This window comes from Eretmochelys imbricata, chromosome 15, assembly GCF_965152235.1.
Source record: "Eretmochelys imbricata isolate rEreImb1 chromosome 15, rEreImb1.hap1, whole genome shotgun sequence".
NCBI lineage: Eukaryota > Metazoa > Chordata > Testudines > Cheloniidae > Eretmochelys > Eretmochelys imbricata.
The window spans coordinates 11,274,058-11,294,822 of NC_135586.1; the positions used below are offsets into that span (position 1 = coordinate 11,274,058).

The 20,765-nt window shown below is 41.6% G+C and overlaps 1 protein-coding gene across 2 annotated transcripts; it reads left to right on the forward strand.

The window, feature by feature from the left end:
• The first annotated feature begins 457 nt into the window (after positions 1-457).
• RNF185 (ring finger protein 185) lies at positions 458-20,530 on the forward strand. Of its 2 annotated transcripts, XM_077835140.1 has the most exons (8): positions 458-569; positions 9,181-9,412; positions 11,241-11,259; positions 11,966-12,078; positions 12,642-12,696; positions 15,082-15,199; positions 16,093-16,139; positions 17,942-20,530. In XM_077835140.1, the coding sequence occupies exons 2-8, from the start codon at positions 9,231-9,233 to the stop codon at positions 18,011-18,013; spliced, it is 606 nt and encodes a 201-aa protein (XP_077691266.1). In that variant the 5' UTR covers positions 458-569; positions 9,181-9,230; the 3' UTR covers positions 18,014-20,530. The 2 variants fall into 2 exon arrangements, with proteins under 2 accessions (XP_077691266.1, XP_077691267.1); XM_077835141.1 differs by lacking the exon at positions 16,093-16,139.
• Positions 20,531-20,765: the final 235 nt, after the last annotated feature.

A 20,765-nucleotide genomic window follows, 5' to 3' on the forward strand; every position in this document is an offset into this window, starting at 1 on the left:
CGGAGGTGGGGGGGTTGGACGGACACTACCGCTATGGCTTAAACCATCTCCTCTCTCTCTGTATGTAGACCCATGCAGAAGCTGCACTCCTCTCCCACCGCCACGAGGCCCGTGTGTGTGGAATCCAGGCTCTGAAGCGTGCTGCGCTGGTCTGGTCTCTCTAGTTTAGTCGAAACAATACCATTGTTTGGTGTTTAACCCCAAGTTAACCCCGCTCCACTGCCCTAGGAACCAGTGTGTGTGGAACCAACCTCCATTCCCCGCTCCCCATGTGGAAGCTGCACTCCTTTCGCCCCGCTCCCCCCGGAGCGTGGGATCTACGTGCCCCGTCCCTCGGGGCGCAGAGCATTTGCCGCCCCCCCTCCCTGGCAGGCGGAACCCGATGCTGCGGCCCCGTGCGCAGGCCGAGACGCTGGTCGCGGACAATGCAGGCGGGGCTGGGTTTCCGGGGGATCAGGTGACAGCGGCGGCCCAGGGAGGAGAAGCTGGAGCGCGGATTGGAGCCAGCTGGGAGTCTGAGACTTGGGGCTGTTGTAGTTGCCGTGGGGGTCGCGGCACCCGCTACTCAGGTAAGCACCAGGGGGGCGGGCCTGAGACTGCCGGGGGGCGGCTTCGAGGCCCTGCCTGGGGCTGCGGGCGGGCCTGAGGCGGGAAGCGGGCTGAGGAGGGGGTCTGTGGGGCGGGGCTATCGGGTGGGTGTGTTGGGCATCCTGTCAAGTCAGCAGTAGGTGGCCGGGAGCTGAAAGAAGAGCCCGAAACCTCTGGCTCCTCAGACAGGCGCCTCTCGCCCTTATTTTGTCCGTCCGTTCGTGTGCGGGGTGGGGGTCTCCTCACTGATACACTGAACTTACATTTACTTTTTATTACCTGAGACCATTAACTGGGTAACTCATAAGTCTAACAAGAAAATGCTTGGAAATCACAGTTTGTTAATGCATCCTCTCCCAAACTAGCACAAGGCGTCCCAGTATCTGGCTTGAGTCAGGAGAGAAATAACTACCCCCACCCGTCCTCTGTGTGTGGCTCTTTGTAAAATGTTCTTTGGTAAACAGTCGCTTGTTCCAGTTGCACTTCTTTCTGTAGCACTGAGTGTGTTGTGACAGGTTTCAGAGTGGTAGCTGTGTTAGTCTGTATCAGGAAAAAGAATGAGGAGTACTTGTGGCACCTTAGAGACTAACAAATTTATTAGGGCATAAGTTTTCATGGGCTAAAACCCACTTCATCTGATGCATGCAGTGGAAAATACAGTGGGAAGATATATATATACACACACATATACATATATACACACACACACAAAACATGAAAAAAATGGGTGTTGCCATACCAACTCTAAAGAGACTCATCAGTTAAGGTGGGCTAATAATAATTAATAGCCCACCTTAATTGATGAGTCTCGTTAGAGTTGGTATGGCAACACCCATTTTTTCATGTTCTCTGAATATCTATATCTATATATCTTCCTACTGTATTTTCCACTGCATGCATCTGATGAAGTGGGTTTTAGCCCATGAAAGCATATGCCCTAATAAATTTGTTAGTCTCTAAGGTGCCACAAGTACTCCTCGTTCTTTTTACTGACTGTGTTGTATTCCTCTCTCTATTTGTCTTACATTTCATCCTTCGATTTTCTTGTCGAAAATGTTTTGAGATTCTATCAAAACAGACTAAGATCGCTCTTGTCTTTTCTTTAGTGAATTATAGAATAGCAGATAGGTTTATATGTAACAGTGGGACTTCATGATTCTTACTTTTGTAACTGAGGGAGATGGCACAGCTTAATGGTTGGAGCAGGAGTCCAATAGCGAGGAGACTTGGATTCTGTTCTCCTTTTTGCTTCTGGCTTCCTGTGTGTCTGCAGGGAAACAATTCTTTGTTTTACCCATCTGTAAAAGTTGGGATAATTTACACTCCCTTGTAAAGTGCTTCAGCCTCTTAACATTATTTGTCGCTCTCTATATGTAGATTTTTTTTCTCCCCAGGGACCTAAAATGTGTCATAAGTGTCCCTCAAAGATGTGGCTATTTATAAATAGATTCATATTTGGGTTTTATTTCTTATCTTCAAAAGTAGTAACTTTTGATATATTTTAATAGCCATCTGGGATTGCTTTATATGCTTTAAACCACATAAAAACAATTGAGTCTTTTATTTTTTTAATTTAAAATAAAACCTCCCCTGCCAACCTATAAAGTTCTAATAATTAGTCCACATAGTACATTTATGACTGATGTAATGCTATAAAACATATTACATAATCTAATGTCATCTGAATATTTTTCTGGAATTTTCTAACTGATTATATCAGTTTTCTTTATCCCTTAGATTTGCCAAGGTTTAAAAAAGAAGTGTGTGCATAGGCTTCATTCCAAGTTCTGTTTGAGTCTTTTATCTGTTTAATGGAAGGGAGAAAGCTTTGTTCTGTTTTCCGCTATCTTTGTCTTTTATATGCTTGGTGTTCACAATATGTTCATATAAAAAAATAAGAACCTTTTATTTGTATAGCACATTTCATCTCAATGGATTCCAAATTACTTTTTAAACATAGGCCTCAATCCTGCATTCTAATCCCCTAGCACAGGTCTGTGAAGAGTCCCACTGAATTAAATGTGTCTCTGTATTGCTGCATGGGTCCCTGATAGTAGATTAATATGCAGGATGGTGTTTTAAGCTGATGTTCAGCCTATATGTAGGGACCACTTCACATAACACTGAAAGGCATATAGAGCACAGCAACATAAAAACCACAAAAGGAGAACAGAACATGCATGACAGGTTATGTTTCGACTCACTCTTTAGATAATCAATCAGGAGATGGGGGAAGGGAATAAAGAGGCAACTAAGTAAATATATGTTTAATAATTAACAGTTTTACTTCAGCAGGAATGTACATGCTGAGAATGTCAGGAAATAAACTTACTGTTTTTCATGGGGCTGTCAGCAAATGTCAGCTCTTGCAGAAAAAGTGACCTGTGACCATATGTTAGGTACGCTTAAAGTTCAGAGAAGTCTCACATTGTAGGTTTCAGATTTGTGTTTGTTTTATGTGTGAGGGTATTCTAAGCCTAGTGTCAAGAGAGAGGTTTTCTTGAAACTTTTATTATAATAATGAAAACTGATTATTTTTAAATTTGGATCGCCATATTTGCAACAAAAACATTGTAATATTGTGTGAGTACATCAGAAGAAAGTGAACCCGAAATTTTCATTGTCCAAGCACAGAGAAATTTAGAACCTGTACAAAACAGAATCTGTCATGAGAAGCAAACTAGACTTGAAGAATTCTTTAAATTTTAGTAATCTCTTTAGTAATGTAACAGTGTGACATTAGTAAAGGGAGCAAAGAAACTTACTTTTCTATACAGGTTTTTTAATCTGACAGTGTTCCTTTAAATTTCATATGTAAGATATACAGCAAAGAGAAATAATAATTAAAAATGTTAATCTGTAGTCAGTGACCTAGAACCCAATTGGAAAGCAGTTATTCTTAATATTTATGAAATAACTAACATTAAAAAGTAAACACTTCTAAACATTTTATATATCCTACAAATACAATTTATAACTTAGGTGATGTTATTTTTTGATGCTTTCTATCATGCACTCTGAATTATTGTCTATCTTTGCTCTTTGTCAATGAGATTTTTGGATGCTTTAATTTAAAGTGTCATGATCCCTTTTTTTCTGTGAAGTTCCTCATAATTTTCAGAGGCAAATCACTGTATCTCTGGCAAATCTCTCATTCCTCTTAGATTCATACACTTGGTCTCTTTCACTGTCTGATGCTCCAGCCCTGCATTTCCTGGTGCACCACTCCCCCAATTCTCTGCTCCACTCTGTGTCCTTAGAATATATTTCCTAAATATTTTGTGGGTATCTTCTCCTCAGTTGCTTCTTGCAGGCGCACAGATGAGCACATAAACCTCACCAGTCTCCCACGCTATTATTTCCTCCTCAATCTCTCAGACCATCTGTTGCTCTCAACTGTCATGGAACCTTCAGGCCCCAGAGTGCCATCTGCTTCTTAAAGCCCCCCTTCTCCTCAAGTATTCATCTGCTCTTTCAACCAGATAACCAAAAGGGAGGCATGTTATATCCCTTCCCATATATCTTCTCTCCCCTCTGCCCCCTTTTTGTTTATTTAAGGACATCTGCATGAAAACAAGTTACTTTTTTCTTAACAGTTCATCTGTTCCTGCTGTTTGTTCCCCATGTCAAGTGGTAGTACACTGTGATATAAGTCATTTCCACAGCAACCAGTTGTAATATCACAGAGGATGGTGACTTCAAATGGGGGAATAAACAGCAAGAACAGATGGACACTTAATAAACAAATATTTTGTTTTCATGGAAATGTCTTGATAACAAAGAACAAGGGAAGAAAAGTGGAAAATCTTTGAAAACTTGCCATGAGGTCATAACTAACTCTTGCACCTTCTCCTGCCTTCAATTTCTTTAATGGTCCTGGTATTTGTGAAGTGGGACTTGAAGAGCTGGTCAAAAGGGCAAAGGTTTAGCAAACCTAGATTAGTACTGTTGCCGGCTCCCAGCGCCAGAGGCGAACAACAGCAGGGGTTTGTTACCCGGTGTGCGTCACCCAATAATCACAACGGGGTGGAGAAGCAGAAAAGTTTATTTGCACTGCAAACAAGGTACAGGGAGAATAGAATTTCAAATCCTGCACACAGAGCAAAAAGTTACACAGGCTATTTTTATATATATTATTTAATATATTTAATATATATTAAATAATATATATAAATATATATATATATATATATATAAAATTATTTAATAGCAAGCTGCCCTAAGTATTCATATAGCCAGCCAATCCAGTTACCAGCTAGTTTCCTTGTTTTATTATACCATCTATTAAACCATATATAAAGCTGCTTTATTTAACATTGTTTTTTCATATTTGCCCTGTTTGGCCTTGTTTAGTTTCAGGCAGTCTAACTCTGCAACATATTGTTGCAAATCCTCAGCATAACTGCTACCAGTGCCTCCAGGCAAGGGGGGCCAAGGACACTTAAGCCTAGTACGCATAACTGCTGTGAGTGCCTCCAGGTGGGGGGGGGGGCAAGAACACTTGGGCCTAGTGCAAGAGGGCTTCATCAACACTCGTGGTCTTCCACCCCCTCGAGTTACCTAGTGGCCATGCCCAGTGTCCCCAACAGTACCTTTGTACACCCACTTTTAATAAACACTTTTGTGTTTAATTTAACTTAAAAGCAACAATGGATCCTGAGGTGCTTATGGTGTCTTCTTCATCTGAGCACCGAATCAAATACAAAAAGGGGTTGGTCTGGCCTGTTTTAGTTGATTTTTTTTAAGTCTATTTCTCTGCTTAGCATTTCTTTTAACAAGCTCAAGTGCTTGACTGAAGCTGGTATCATCTTGGAATTTACTCTCAAACTTATGAGTCTGTTCTAGTTAGAACATAAGTGATCGAGTTATTATGGAATGATCAAATATACTTCTTACCCTCTGGCTATCAAATCCTGTCTCACTTTAATTTCAAATGTATAAATAATAATGTTTGTACAATACCATAGGAGTGTGAATGGTGCTTTACAGACAAATAAATAAGATTGTCCCTCCCTGCTCCAAAAAGTTTATTACAAACTAGGTTAAATAAGACACATTTTGCCTCAGTGAGAGATTACAACAGAGAAGTGGGTGGGAATGAGACAGTCTTGCACAGTACATGCTCATGAGGTTACTTCTTTTCTTATTGTCACAGCTTATTAATTATGTTTGTAATATTTTATTTTTTTTAATTGATGAATTCCTAATGGGGGATTAGAGCCGAAAGAGGGTACTGAAGAGAGACTTGAAGGAGGTGCAGGTACAGTGTCAGGAAGCAAAAAGAAAAGGACTACTAGTGGCACCTTAAAGACTAACCAATTTATTTGAGCATAAGGTTTCGTGAGCTACAGCTCACTTCATCGGATGCACTTCACTCCATGTGTCAGGAAGGTCTTTCCAGGAGTATGGGTAAGCATTGGAGAAAGTACAAAGACTTTTGTGGGAGAAAAGATGTGAAAGTAAGCTGAACTGGGTCACCTGACAACTCAAGTGAGGTGAAGGGAGATATTGGCTGGAACAGAACTAATTACACCCTTTTGTTCATCTGGATTCTCTCTTGCATTATGACCAAATCTGCTTTAAAAAGAAAATTAAATTAAAGGTCTGAAAATTCATGCTATGGATCCCCAAAGCTGTAGGGGTAAATCTTCCCCCCATCTCTCCTCCTAAAATATTAAACCAGTATTTAAGGCAGAATACCATATGAGCGAAATCTGGAACTTTGAACATTAATTTCTTGCTTCAGTCTTGGATTGTTTTGTTATTGGGGTTCATTTAAACGTTCATTATCTGAGCAAGATAAGCTAATGCTGCTAAAGATTCTGGCCGAAAGGATGCATGAGAACAGTGAAAATTGGGAATTGGTAGCATTTCAACCTGTACTGTACTAAAGCATTTTTTTTTAAATGTACGGCAAACTGCCTTGCTGATGAGGGTAAGTGAAGCCATGTTGTGAAATGCTAGGAGTCAGCAGTGCTGAGAGGCAGTGTGCATTAAGGCATAGTAGTTGTGAACACTGAGCTGTCCTTCTGGGACCCCATACAAAATGATGTAACTGAGTGAAAAAGCTCTGTAGAAATAAATCTCTTCTCCTTCCCCATTTGTTCTGTTGTGCTGTCATTAATGCAGTACTTTAATTGGGCTCCGGATTGGCACTTCTTTAGTCTTGCAGCGGAATTACATTGTATGAAAAGAACTCTTTGCAATAAAAGCTGGAGAGACTGAAATTTTGTTTTACAGCTCCATATGTGTGCTTCAGCATTACTCAGGAAGCTGAGGTGACCTTTTTAGTGCTTGTGGGGTAAGTTTTGCAGTCAGTAGTTTATGAAAGGTTCTGGTTGCCCTTTCCAAATACTTAATTTCTGTGCACTTGTGAAAGTTTTGTACAGTCATCTGTTTCTCTGTCTCATATGGGTATCTAGGATTTATAGACTTTCAGCATCTTGGTATCTGAGCTCCGTATTTTTCTCATGGAAAGTGCAATGAACTAAGATTTAAATTGTTCTGTCTTGGTTAATTGTGACTGACTCGGCAGGTATAGATTTGTTCTTGACTTTTGGATTAAAAAATCAGAGTAGACTTTTGGTATTGGTATTGGACAGTAAAAGTATCTCTCTATTCCCTGAGATGTACATGTCTTTTGCCCATGCTGTCTCCATTCTGTTAAGTGCTTTTGGATTTGCATGTTCTGGAAATCCCATACTAAGGTTTATGGCAGTTATGTTTTAGCAGAAAGAAATAAAAAGAGAGAGAATCCTGTTGAGCAGACATACATGATATGTGCTGCACAGGTAACATGTTAACATGAGTCAAGAGCATGTGAGCTGTACAAATGACTGGGATGTTCAGTCCTCAGTATATCCTGGGTGCTTCTGCAACATAATTGCTAGAAATGTTTACTGCTCACTTCCTTCCACTCACACCATGACAGCAGTGGGAGGGAAGCGTGGATAAGAAACTAAGGATGTTTTAAAATAAATATATTGGATTTTTAAGTTTTAATTCTATATTTATTTTAAAAAAACATAATTAGTTAAATTTGAAATTTACAATCTATGTTAAGGCCTAAACTTGTTATAATATATTTAAATAATTTAAAATTAAATACAAAAAATATTAAGCAGTACATGTTTGCTGCTGAATTTCAAAGAAAGTTGGACTACTGAAGTGTTGTAAGTTTGTCGCTAAGCGTCTGGAACCAAAATTTGTTGAAGTGCTGAACCAGATTTTGAGAGCAGATTCTCTGCACCTGCAGAAGAGGCTAACTTTTTACATTTTCATGTATTCAGCTAGTTCAGTCAAAGTTAGGAAGGAAAAAACAGGAAAACTTGTCTTCCTCTCCCAATCTAGGAATAAAAATCAGGTATGAGAAGATGAGATCGACTGGTTTAAAAATCTTGAATGACATGGTGACCAGAAACACTCACGTCCATTCACTAACTACAGATCATACTTCCTTTGTTTAATACATCAGCTAGTTTAAAATGCAAAACATTACTGATCAACTTTTTTTTCTTGTGAATCCAGTACATTTAAGGTAGTTCTATTTAAAAACAAAATGTAAAATGCTGTTTGTGCATTTTAAGTGAATTCCACTCAATCTCCAAAAGGAGCTTGACACAAATCACAAGTTAAAAAAAACAAAAACAAAAAACTTATCTAGTAAATAGGAAAAAAACCATTTACCATTTTCTAACATAATAAAAATGTAAAAATTAAGAATCTCCATAAATGTAAATTAAGCTGTATAATTGCTTAAATAAATGTGTATAGATGCACTGTATCCCATGGTTAGCAAAAAGAAGTACCAAATTTAGCACAAAGGCTGCAATTCAGTTGCAAGTCAACATGTTTTAATTTTTACCAACCAATGAGAATCAATCTGTCTTTAGAAAAATACCAATGTGAAACGCATCTAAAATTGATGATTTAAATCAATCCACCTTGGTATGAAGATCACTTCCATTCACCTTCTTTTTCCGGGCTCCTGGTAACCTGAACTAATGGACGTAAAAAAAATCCTAGTGGCATTGAATGACCAGTCTGTTCCACCTGAGTCTGTGTGGGTGGGGATAAAAAAGACCTCTTGAGTTTTCTTGTAAACCTCACTGAATTCTGGAAGAAAGGTGTGACTTGCTCTCCTGACATGGACCTCTGTTAAACTCTTTTTCAGGCTGTGCTCAGACATTTGTGCCCTGTACTGAACTTTGGGAAGAGCACATATGATTAAATGTACATGCATCAACAATACACTTGGCAAAGAGTAACTGCTGTTTGGTAACATTTACAAGAAGATGGAGATGGGAAACCTGTCTTAATTTTCAGCCGTGGGGTTGAGTGTGCTAGTCAGTCAGTGCACCCAGAATTTTAAAGTGTAGGTGATATCAGCAGCTAGGCCATATGACAGATAGTCAAGACAGCTTAACTTCTAAAAAAGACTCTTCTTGGCTACCATAAAATTGAGATGTTGGAATCTGGGATCCAAATGGTCTTTGGGCAAGTAATCTTGATAGTATTTTTCTTCTTTCAGTTTCAAATAGGACAAGAATGTAACAGTGTAATGCAAGTGGAATTTCTTTTTCTGTCTCATAGGATTCCAGTTGGAGGATTTTACTGACCTTGGATCTAATTAATTCCTGAAGATGGCAAGTAAAGGGCCCACGGCGTCTACATCCACTGAAAACTCCAGTACCGGAGGGACCAGTGGCAGCAGCAGTAGTAACGGTGCTGGGGACAATACTAATCAGGACAGCACTTTTGAATGCAACATCTGTTTAGACACTGCCAAGGATGCGGTTATCAGTCTCTGTGGGCACCTCTTCTGGTCAGTATACTACTTTCCTTAGGTAGACCAGAATATGGGGCTGGGACAAACACACTCTCATCATCCAGGAGTCGAGGCTATAACGAGGTTAAATGTCAGATGAAAAGTCCAGCCTTGCAATCTTAAAATGTGAATGGGATTATGGATTTGGAATTGAATGCTGTAAACAGAAATTTGCTAATTTACTGTTCTGTCCTCAGATCCATTTTTCTGTTAAATATGTAGTTACTCCAGACTAGTGCTGGTCTCCATAAGTTTTGCTTTTGGTAGTCCTCTGGATTGTTGTGCTAAAAACTGAATTGCACAGCCTTGATTAATATAATTTGGCAGAGCAATATTATTCTCATTCAGGCCTTCTGGCTTGGCACACACCCACTGTATATGGGTTTAAATTCCTTTGTAACCCACCCATACCTGGAACTGCTTTGCATCTTGTCCTTAAAGCAGGCTCCAGAGTCGAAATTATGAATTTTTAGGCAAATCACACTCTCACCACAGGCTTTCTTTCACTGCAAGTGCTGGCAGAAATGTTGTAGAGAGCCCGTTTTTGTTGTGAAGTTATTTTTCTTTCCCCATACCATCATGGCAGTGGCACTAGCTCTTCAGGTCCACCGTCTGTCCAATTTGGGCAGATGTCCCAGAAACACGGTGAAAATGTTATGCCTCCCATGTGTCTTGTCTGGGTTTGAGCATTGAAGTAGATTGCCCTTCTTTTCCACAATACTTCAGTGGGCTGCAAGGGTATCTTTTTCCTCAAATGTTACTGTTTTGGTGTAGTTGAAAGATGGAATTATACAGGAAATAACCCCCTTTCCCCAATTTTTTGTTAAATGTAACAGTTTATCAATGGTTGACATTGCTAATTGTGTGGGGTTTTAAATACTATGGATTAAATTCAGGTCTCAGTTAAACCTGTGTGGTTGTATGGGTGTAAGTAAGTAGAATTTGGTATCAACTGGAGGTCCTTGTTACCTCGCTTTTCTTACAATGAAACTTTCTTGTGATCACAGCTTTTTGATGAGACCACCTAAGTGGGGTGACTTTTTACACCAGGATTGAAGGTCCAATCTTCCGGTGGACAATCTGCATATTGTTTATACCACTTGGAGAGCAGTTCATTGCAGTGTTTTTTTATAAGTAGCCTTATCTTGTGGCCTGTTTTTGTTTGGTTTTGACTTTTTTAAAGTTGCCACAAGGACTTTAATTGAAGTAAAGTGTCTTAAAGGAGAAATTAGAATAACCCTATTCTGTTCCTCATACTTTGTACCTGTTTTAGAATTAACAGCATGATGCATAATGTACATTTCTCCAAATCTCTCCCAATATTTTAGCCACGTGTTCCTCCCTATAATTCTTAAGATTCTAACATCATACTGTTGGCATCTTTCTAATTTGCATCTTTGCCTAGGACATGAGTTCATGGGATTGGTGAGCAGAATCGGTGCAAAAAGGCCCAGAAAGATGTATTTAAGCCTTTGTGTATGCCTTTTGTGCTGATGTCTAAGGCTGTGGAACTCCTAGATGGTGAGATTACAGGGACCAAGAGTTGTGATGTGGTTTCTGTCCATTTGGCAACCTAGTGTCAGATTGTATAAACTGGAAGGGCCAGAGGAGGTCTGACTTTGGCTATACTTTCAGAAGTTCAGTTTGTTCTAATGCAAAGTTATGGTCCTGACATTGCTGATTCTTTAACCTTCTGCTGTCTCTTAGGTGTGCTGTCCCCAATATGCTCTCTATATTTGCCAAATCTCAACGTAGGTTACTAACTACATTTTTTCCCTTTCTCTCTTTCTGCACTGTTATCAAATCACCCTGGGAATACCAACAGTTGGCCTTGTTTACACCAGGTAAGATCGTTTTCTTTTTACTTTGTCTTTCATCAGCTCCTATTACACAATAACCCCCTCAGTCCTCTAGGGTGTTCTGTCAGAAGCTGCAATATCCCCTTCTCTTTCTAAGCACACTTCCTTCTCTCCAGGGCAACCAGAATGCACTAATTACACTTAACATGCAATCATTTGCAATCCACTTTTCCAGAGAAAGAAAAGTATAAGCCAAAAGTCCATTTTTTTCAGGGTCTTGACCACTCAAATATTTCAGTGATCCAGGGAGGAGAGGTTACATATGACAGCTGAGGGGGCTTAATATGTAGATTGAAAACTTGAAGCTCTCTTGCCACGCTTACTGTTACACCCCTACTCTGTGTGTTAGAATCATAGAAACTAGAGATGAGACAAGACTAGTCCTACCCCAGGCCAGTGCAGGGTTGTTTCTACAGTATAGTTGTCAGAGTTTTCCCAGCCAAATTACAAATGTACACTTCAGCAGATGTGATATAGCAGTGTACTATACTAAACTACGGCAAGTACTGCCCAAATCTGAGGCACTTCAGCATTTCCAAAGGGTAGGCAGTTTGCCTCCTTGTTTTTCTGAATAGCTGTAGAATTCTATTTGGCTGGCTTTTGTGTGGCTGTGTGAGATACATTTGCATGTTACTATTGTTCCATTGTTCTCATGGTGCCTTATTTATTTTGTTTTATTTTTCTCTCTTAGTGGTTAGAGACCAGGCCAAACAGGCAGGTGTGTCCAGTATGTAAAGCAGGAATCAGTCGAGATAAAGTTATTCCTCTGTATGGAAGGGGTAGTACTGGGCAGCAGGACCCCAGGTAAGGAATCCAAATGCAGCCACTTCTTTGTGGAAACCACAAACCTAATTATTGTTCAGGTGATGTGTCAGATAAGAGATGGTTAAACCTTAGGTGGAGATGATATGTCTGCCAAATACATCCTGGCTCTCCCAGGGCCTGGATTCCCACACCCCGTTTCTTGCTTATCTGTGGAAATGTATTTTAACTGAATTGAACACTAATTACTAACTGAAGATAGCACATTGTGCAAAATATTACCTGACTCGGGCAACTTGGACAAGACATTCATGGGACTGATCACAGTTTTCAAGCTCCCTTGATTGTGAAATGTAACAAGGATGTTGCTGCACAGAAATGTAGAATCTCAATTTGTGGATTTGGAACTGGAGTTTCAACTAACTGGTAGGCCTGCTGGCTCCTGGTAGTAAGCTAACTGCACGCAACTTTGCTGCAACAATTCAGTGGTCTCTGGACATCTGTGAAAGAGCAATTAATGTTTGTTCTATTTTACTAGCCAGGACAGGAAACAAATATTACACTATATATCACTATGCTTATACTAACTCTACTGTCTTTTCCAGAGAAAAAACTCCACCACGACCACAGGGACAGAGACCTGAACCAGAGAACAGAGGGGTAAGTAAAACACAAGTTGAAGTGGAAAGATGGGATTAGGATTTGGGGGGGAGGGAGACCAACTGTGGAGATCCTTTTATATTGGCTATTTTAAGTGTCTTGATACCTGATGATGTGTCGTGAATGCCTCCATTACTCAGCATTCTACAGCATGAGTTAACTTTACTCAAACTTTACAATTAAAGTGTACAGTGTGGTGTTGCTGGGGATGTTATCTTTCATAATCAGAACATGCTCCACATGCATAAGTGGTGCAGTGCTTCTGAAAATGGTGCGGGACATATCTCTCCTTTTTGTCAAATGAGAGGTGTCCTGGAAATGTACACTGGGTCTACTTCTGTCACTGTATGCCAAAGGTCCCCAAAGAGTGGGGCGCACCCCCCTAAGGGGGTGTGGAGGAATGTGTAGGGGGCACATTGAAGTCCAGGCTAGCCTCTATGCGGGGTGGGGAGGGAGTGTCATCCAGCCGCTCCACACCCCCAGCTCTGCTCCGTTCCTGCCCCCAGCCATGCCCTGTTCCTGGCCGCGGCTCCGCTGATGGCCCCACGCCAGCTCTCAGCCTCACCACTAGCCATGGCTCCGTTCCCAGCCTGGAGCCGAGGCTGGGGGCAAGGCTGGGAGTGGAGCCGTACCTGACTGCGGGCCCAGCTGCCAGCCTACACCACAGCTCTGCTGTGGCCCCACTCCCGGCCCTAGAATTACCCCCTGCTGTGGCCCCAGCCTCGGTCCTTTCACCCCTGTCTGTGATCCTTCCTCTTCTCCCCGACTCCCCCGGAGCTGCAGCCATGCTCCTAGCTCTGGGGGTGTGTGGACAGGGGTAGTATGTGTGTGTGTGTGGGGGGGGGGAGCGCGATCCTCAAAAGTTTGGGGACTGCTGCTGTATGCTGATAGCCACTTTGCTATAGAACATTACTTAACCATGTTTATGTATACACATCCGAATGGAGTGGGGTATGTGTATGCAAACAGCAGCCCAGGTATGTAAATACGGTGAATATAAATAGTAGGCTGTACATGGGGAACAGTTATCAGGATTGACCAGAGTTTCCTGGCATAGTAAGAAGTGAGCGTGACCTGATGAAACACTTGCATATTTCCATGTAATTCAGCTTCAAGTCCCCAGAGCCCACTTGTATACCTCATTGCTTCAAACAAACAGCCCTGCTGGATATGACTAAGGAACATTTCTATATTGAATAAATGGGAGCTCAGTAGTTCTCTCTCCGCGGAGCGTTGCCTTCTTATTAAATCAGCTGCTGTGTCTTGGTGGAACCTTTTAGCAGGTGCTGCCATTAATTGGAGGAATCTGACATAAAGACATTGCAGCAGTGATGCTGCTTCTCCAGTTTCTGAAACTGCAGGAGCTCCCATGCAAAGAAGCATCGCTGCAACTGGCCCCTTTTATAGGGAGTTGATGACAAGACAACTGACAACATAGGCAGAAGAGTCAGAATCTTTACTAATCAAATCAAGGGGTTAGTCCAGAAACTCTAGGTCTAAGAATTATGTCACTGGGATCAGTTCTGTGTACACTCAAAGTTCGATGGTTAGAAATTAGCGTATCCTCTGGAACTGATACCACTGGCATAATTCTGAAACAAGAAGGCAATCTTCTGTGGATTGGTGGAGTCTAGGACTAGGCTAACTGCTCTCCCACAGCCATTAATTACAGTATCATTGTTTGTTTCATACTAGTTGTTTCCTAAACATTGCATCCATTTCAAGGATTTGGATGTTCCGTGATTCAGGAGTTTCATCTTTCTGCTTGGCTAGACTAACCCTGTAATTTTGCTTTGGACCCTGTTCAGTCAGTCAGTCAGTGATGTTGGATCATAAAGCAACCCTTCCTTCCCTCCCCCTTCCTTGATGTCACGTCTCCCTGCATCACATTATGTTGTATATAACCTATATTGTAGGCTCCTTGGGGCAAGAACTCTTCTCCCTCCTCCCCATAAAGCTTCCTATGGTGCTGTAGGAACACAATTTTAAAGTGACTATGTGCAACACTTTACATATATCCCGAGGAGCAATGTTGGGTAATTTTTGATGTTACTTTTGTTTTAGATTAATTATGAGTCAATATTTGCTATCCATCAAAGCTTTTTAAAAAAACAAACAGTAAGTGATATCCACTTATATAAATGATGATACAGTGTCAGATATCTGGTGAGAGAATTACAAAAACATTTAGCATTTGCTAACCTGTAGACCTCAAACATGAGCTGCAGTGAGGTGTGGTACCATACAGGCACAAACTGAAAACTGACAGGCACTGTGATCCTCATTTAGCCTAAAGAAGTCCAGTGACAGGGAATATTTGGCTTTTACTCTGTCTTGCAGTATAAATGACAGTATGTTTCACTTCCATTTTTTTCTTCTCTGCAGGGATTCCAAGGCTTTGGGTTTGGAGATGGTGGCTTTCAAATGTCATTTGGAATTGGGGCATTTCCCTTTGGTATATTTGCCACAGCATTCAACATAAATGATGGGCGGCCTCCACCAGGTATTATGCATCTCACCTTCTGGGGAAATCCAACAGGAGAATAAATTTCATATAGGTTAATTTGTATCTTTCAAGCAAAGAACCTTTTAAATCACTAACTTGTCTGAATGCCAAAGTAACCCAGTGAAAGCAACATGTCGGGAAATACCCTTTTGAGCACACAGTGTTGGTGCACTGTAGAGCTAATCATCTAAGGGTGAACAACAAAGGGAAAACCTTTGCTGTGTTTTTATTATATAAAATACATACATTTTTAAAGGTTTCAGAGTAACAGCCGTGTTAGTCTGTATTCGCAAAAAGAAAAGGAGTACTTGTGGCACCTTAGAGACTAACGAATTTATTTGAGCATAAGCTTTCGTGAGCTACAGCTCACTTCATCAGATGCATCTGGTGAAGTGAGCTGTAGCTCACGAAAGCTTATGCTCAAATAAATTGGTTAGTCTCTAAGGTGCCACAAGTACTCCTTTTCTTTTTACATTTTTAAAGGTGTTTTTCTGGTGGTTTTACATTAGAAAATACCAGCTTATGACTTTTCTCTCTGTTTTGCTGAAGGACTTTTTGGAGGATTGAAGAACTAGAGAGCAATAGTGACACTACAAGTTAAACAGGTTTTAACAAAAAACTTTTTAAAACAGTCCGACTGAACATTCCTTCCCCTCAAGTGAGAACTGGGAAAGCCCCTTCAGTGATCTGAGCGCTTCCATTCCAGTCCTCCAAAAGATTCTCCAGGAAAACCAGAGAAGTTGAGACCTGAATTTCTAGCATTTTTAAAAAGAAGGAAAAATCATATTTTGTATATGTGGGAGAACTTTTTTGGGATGAAAAACGTTGTCGGTCTTTATGTACCATAAAGAAGAAGAAAAAGCAAGAACACTACTTTCTTTGCTTTGCAGTTCATCTTCAAGATGATCACCTGTATGCTACAACAAATAACTTCCTGGTGAATTAATTTCAATGCTGTCAATTGAATAAAACCAGTTGGGTTACTTTAGTACAGTGGCTTCATTCTGAGGATTGCCAAACAGCCTGTAAAGCTGAACTTCTCCTCCTCTGCACAGTAGTTAAACTGCAAGAGCCTGCCTGTTCTGGGCAGAAAATCTACAGCCCAAGATTTCCAGGGCTGCCTATGTTAAATCTTTTAGCCAATAGTCTGCCATACTGTGTTTAGAGTAAAGGAGTCCCAGTACATGTATTTCATTTGGAATAATGAGAGAAAACTGAACTGGATTCTTAAGCTCTTGAAAGGGCTGCTAAGTTGTATACCCTTTGGCATCTTAGCATTTAGCCCAGAGGTGGGCAAACTACGGCCTGTGGGCCACATCTGGTCTGCAGGACCATCCTGCCTGGTCCCTGAGCTCCTGGCCGAGGAGGCTAGCCTCCGGCCCTTCCCCTGCTGTTCCCCCTTTCCCTGCAGCCGTGCCGCCAGCGCTCTGGGCGGTGGGGCTGCACGCTCCTGCAGGGCAGCACATCTGACTTCAGCAGGACGGCGCGGCTGCCAGACATGCTGCTCTGAGCGCCATGGTAGGGGGGCCGGGGGGTTGGATAAAGGGCAGGGGGTCCCGGGGTGCAGTCAGCGGACAGGGAGCAGGAGGCGGTTGGATGGGGTGGAGGTTCTGGGGGAGGATCCTGGGGGAGACGGTTAGGGGGCAGGGGTGTGGATAGGGGTCAGAGCAGTCAGGATGGGGGGAGGGGTTTGGATGGGGCGGGGTCCCAGGGTGGGGCGGTTAGGGGCGGGGGGTCCCAGGAGGGGGCGGTCAGGGGACAAGGAGCAGGGGGGTTTGGAGGGGTTGGGGGTTCTGAAGGGGGAAGTCAGGGGGCAGGAAGTGGGAGGGGGTCGGATAGGGGGCGGGGGCCAGGCTGTTTGGGGAGGCACAGTCTTCCCTTCCCAGCCCTTCATACAGTTTTGCAACCCCGATGTGGCCCTTGGGCCAAAAAGTTTGCCTACCCGTGATTTAGCCCATTAGTTGTACCTTGCTTTGTACTATCTGCTTACGTAAGAGTGTGTCTGTTTGGAGCTAGAGACCATGTGGATTTGTGGTGGTTCGGATTAAATAAGTACATAAGAATGGCCGTACTGGGTCAGACCAATGGTCCATCTAGCCCAGTAGCCTATCTTCTGACAGTGGCCAGTGTCAAATGCTTCAGAGAGAATGAACAGAACAGGAAATCGAGTGATCCATCCCTTGTTATCCACTCCCAGCTTCTGGAAATTAATGATTACCAGTAATCCTTTTTTAAATCTGTTGTTCATCTGCAGGCTCAGTATTTTGTTCCGGGGGGGACACTTAGTTTTGAGCTCCTTTAAGCTTCCCACTAGTTTTATTGGTATAAGACTCCCCTTAAGATTTTCTGTCTGTTTATAACTTGCTTATTCTGAGGTATATTCCTCTTGTGAAGGAGAAAGGTCCTGGTGCAAAACTTTGTAGTGTAGAAACCCCTGGCTGAGGTAGACTTACTTCAGCATTGTCTTCTGTAAATCTCTGGTGAGGGCTGCCTGCTCGAGTAGGGTCACGTCCCCAGGCCTACTTAAATCTTGCTTTGTGGAGCTGACGTCCTTCCTAATTCCCAGTGTGAGCGAGGCAGTCTGAATCATTCCTGTAACAGAGAAATTTTGCCAGTAACAGTCGGTCAGCTGGTGGGTTCCTTGCAAATCTCACTAGACTTATGAATATGCTATGTGCAGTATATACTACATCTTGAAGAAGAGGAAAGAACTGAACTGTTTTACTTCCTGTTTTTCAGCTGTTCCAGGGACTCCCCAGTATGTGGATGAGCAGTTCCTATCCCGCCTCTTCCTGTTTGTGGCTCTGGTGATCATGTTCTGGCTGTTGATTGCATAACTGCTCTATACCCTGTATATTCCTGGTCATCAGGGTCTCTGAACTAGTTAAAAACTGCTCCCCCATCCCACTTTAAACCTTTTGGTGTCTGGTTCCGTAGCTAATCACAAGTTCCAGGAATCAGTGGTGCCACAACACACTGAGGAATCTCGCATGTTGCACCAGAACCTTGGAATTAAATAACAGTTAAAAAGCATATCTTACCTCAGCCATGTGTCATACCACTGGTATCCGATACAACCATGGACCTAGCTTTGAGCTTCACTCTCAAAGGGAGCGTTGCTTTGAAATCCTGTGCCAATCAGCTAGGCCAGGTTTATGTGGAAGGCACTGGTACTGAAGGAGTGTGGGCTGGTGAAGAAAGGAACCTACTGCATTGTTCATCAGTATCACGTGTGTAACATCCATGATTGGAAAGAAATGCATCAATTGAAGTTCCAGAACATTTTTTAATCTTTTTATATCAAAGTCCAGTTCTTGCCAGGAAATATCTTGCAGCACCAGTAAGACTTCTTTGGGAGGGCATCTGCCTGAAAATGGAATCAGCTTTGGAGACCAGTGTTCGATACTTGCTGTTACTCACCAGAGTTGTGAAAAGTCCATGGCACTTGAATGGCTGTAACATGAGGGGTTAAGAAACTTCAGCCTAAAATTGTAAAATAATCTGAATTTTCTGGAGCTAGACACTTGAAAATTCTCTCATCATGGGGTTGGGTAGGGTTGTTGGACAGTAGAGTACCTCTCTGGTCACATGCAGTGCTGTTCCTCAGTGACAAAGCAGTGTTTGTTTTTTCTTGGGTTTGTGCAGCGGTCTTTACTCATGGATAGTACCTTCATAACTCTGTTACTGTAGCTGCACTCACTCCTTCTTCCAAAGTTGAGACTTCCAGGACTATTGTGTACTCTGAATAAAATCATTTTACAGATCTTAGATCATCTTGTTTTGGGGGAGAGGCCACAATGGGGATTTATTAAGTGAGTTGTGAGGTTAACTTTTCAAACACATTTATTTTGGCAAAAAATTAAATCTAAACTTGCCTAGCAGGTGCCACTGTAGGGAATAGCGTAAGACCATTTCCTGTACGGTAGTGCACAGCTGCTTCCAGCCTATAAGGAATGGCTGTAGTGCACGAGCTCCTGCAGGTTTACCAAAGATGATCATTTGACGGACAGCAGATCATAAATATTTTTGTGCCTGGAGCAGGATGTTGCAGAAGGTGTGCCCACAACTCTGAAAGCTTTTATGGAATTCTGTTAGGTATGAAGCTTTAAAAATTGTTTCTGATTGATTCTCTGGATCCACAGTACCTGAAATATGAGGGATTTTTTTACCTCTGTTTGATTTTCTCCTAATTCTAACTGGACACTTTCAAAAGGATTCTCTTCTGTTTTTATTTTGAGGTGCTGTTTGTTTGACTCAGATCACTAGTAGTCAGAGATTAACCTTCTGTAGAGAGGAATTTTGTGACTTTCTGGGCAATAAATCATGATATTTGACAAAACAAATCAATTTATAGAATTTCATTCACTTGCTTCAGGAGCTAGGCTTTTTTGCATGTACAAGGATGAAGTGCCTGGGCAGGACAACCGTGAGCAGTAGCAGTGAAACTTACTTGCCTAAACACAAACTGTTCGTCCATCTGTAGCATGATGATGTGGGAGGAGCAGTTAGGAGTTTTGCTTGCCTGCCCCAAAAGTCTCAGCAAGCAGGATTTTGTAAAGCTGGCTTCTTCAATAGTTTACCTCATCCATCGTATACCAAGATGCAAGATCTGGTTGAGTATAGGTAATTCAAGTGCTGCTTGAACAGTGCAGGCACTTTAGGAGCTTCATCCGTTCTAATTGGCTTCTGTAGTGCATATTTTGGAAATTAAGTGCATTTTTATCATCAACTGGCCACATTATGAAGCTTTTTCACTGGCTTGATGTTTTATTGAGAGGCAGCTCCACCTACTGGTGAAAAGGGAATGTTCATCTGCTAATGTAAAAGGGATTTTATTTCCTTCCCTTCTCCCATTATTCTGAGAAACTGCTATGCTAGGAAAGAGAGAGTGTTCTTTCGGAAGTAATCTGCTATGAAGTTTATTTCTTCAAAGCTTTTATCCTTTAAAGATGACAGTGAGAAATTCAGCTGTAACATGAACAAAAGAGGTATTAAACCAGACAACATTTTTTTATTTTAAAATATAAACTTTTTAGCTTAATTTGCCAGTTGCTCTTGAGAAACTGAAGGGATGAAGACTGAAATGGCTGCAATGATAGAATTTAGAGTCGTTAGTTTCCTGGCAATCCAAGAATGAGATAGCTTAAGTGTTAATGCTTCTGATTTTCTTAGTGTGCATTTTGTATTGTATCATTTTTCCCTTCCTTGTATTCAGACTGCACATGGCCTGCAGTTAGAGAAAGATGGCACATACAGTGCAACCCTTTACTGTTCACTAATTTTCACTGTTGTGAAAGTGATTTAGAATAAAAAATGGTTTTACATTGACCTAAGCCTATGTGGATTCCTTTTGTGTAAGGAAGTGCAGTGCCCTTGCCCTGTGCTACTTAGAATTATCACTGTAGGAGGCACTACTGTGAACACAGTGGCAGAAAAAAAAATTATAGCTATATTATTGTGGGAAATGTTAGCAGTATCAGAGCCGCTGTTGGTACACCTGCTCTGTAGATGTACGTCCATGATGTATTCTTCATGCAAAGAAGAAACCAGCTGTTGCTGTCTT

Excerpts from the sequence above, each read along its gene's own strand:
- RNF185 (XM_077835140.1), top strand. The coding sequence starts at position 9,231 with ATGGCAAGTAAAGGGCCCACGGCGTCTACATCCACTGAAAACTCCAGT. Across the intron at positions 12,697-15,081 it reads CTGAACCAGAGAACAGAGGG|GGATTCCAAGGCTTTGGGTT; the intron begins GTAAGTAAAACA and ends TCTTCTCTGCAG. Across the intron at positions 16,140-17,941 it reads CTACAACAAATAACTTCCTG|CTGTTCCAGGGACTCCCCAG; the intron begins GTGAATTAATTT and ends CCTGTTTTTCAG.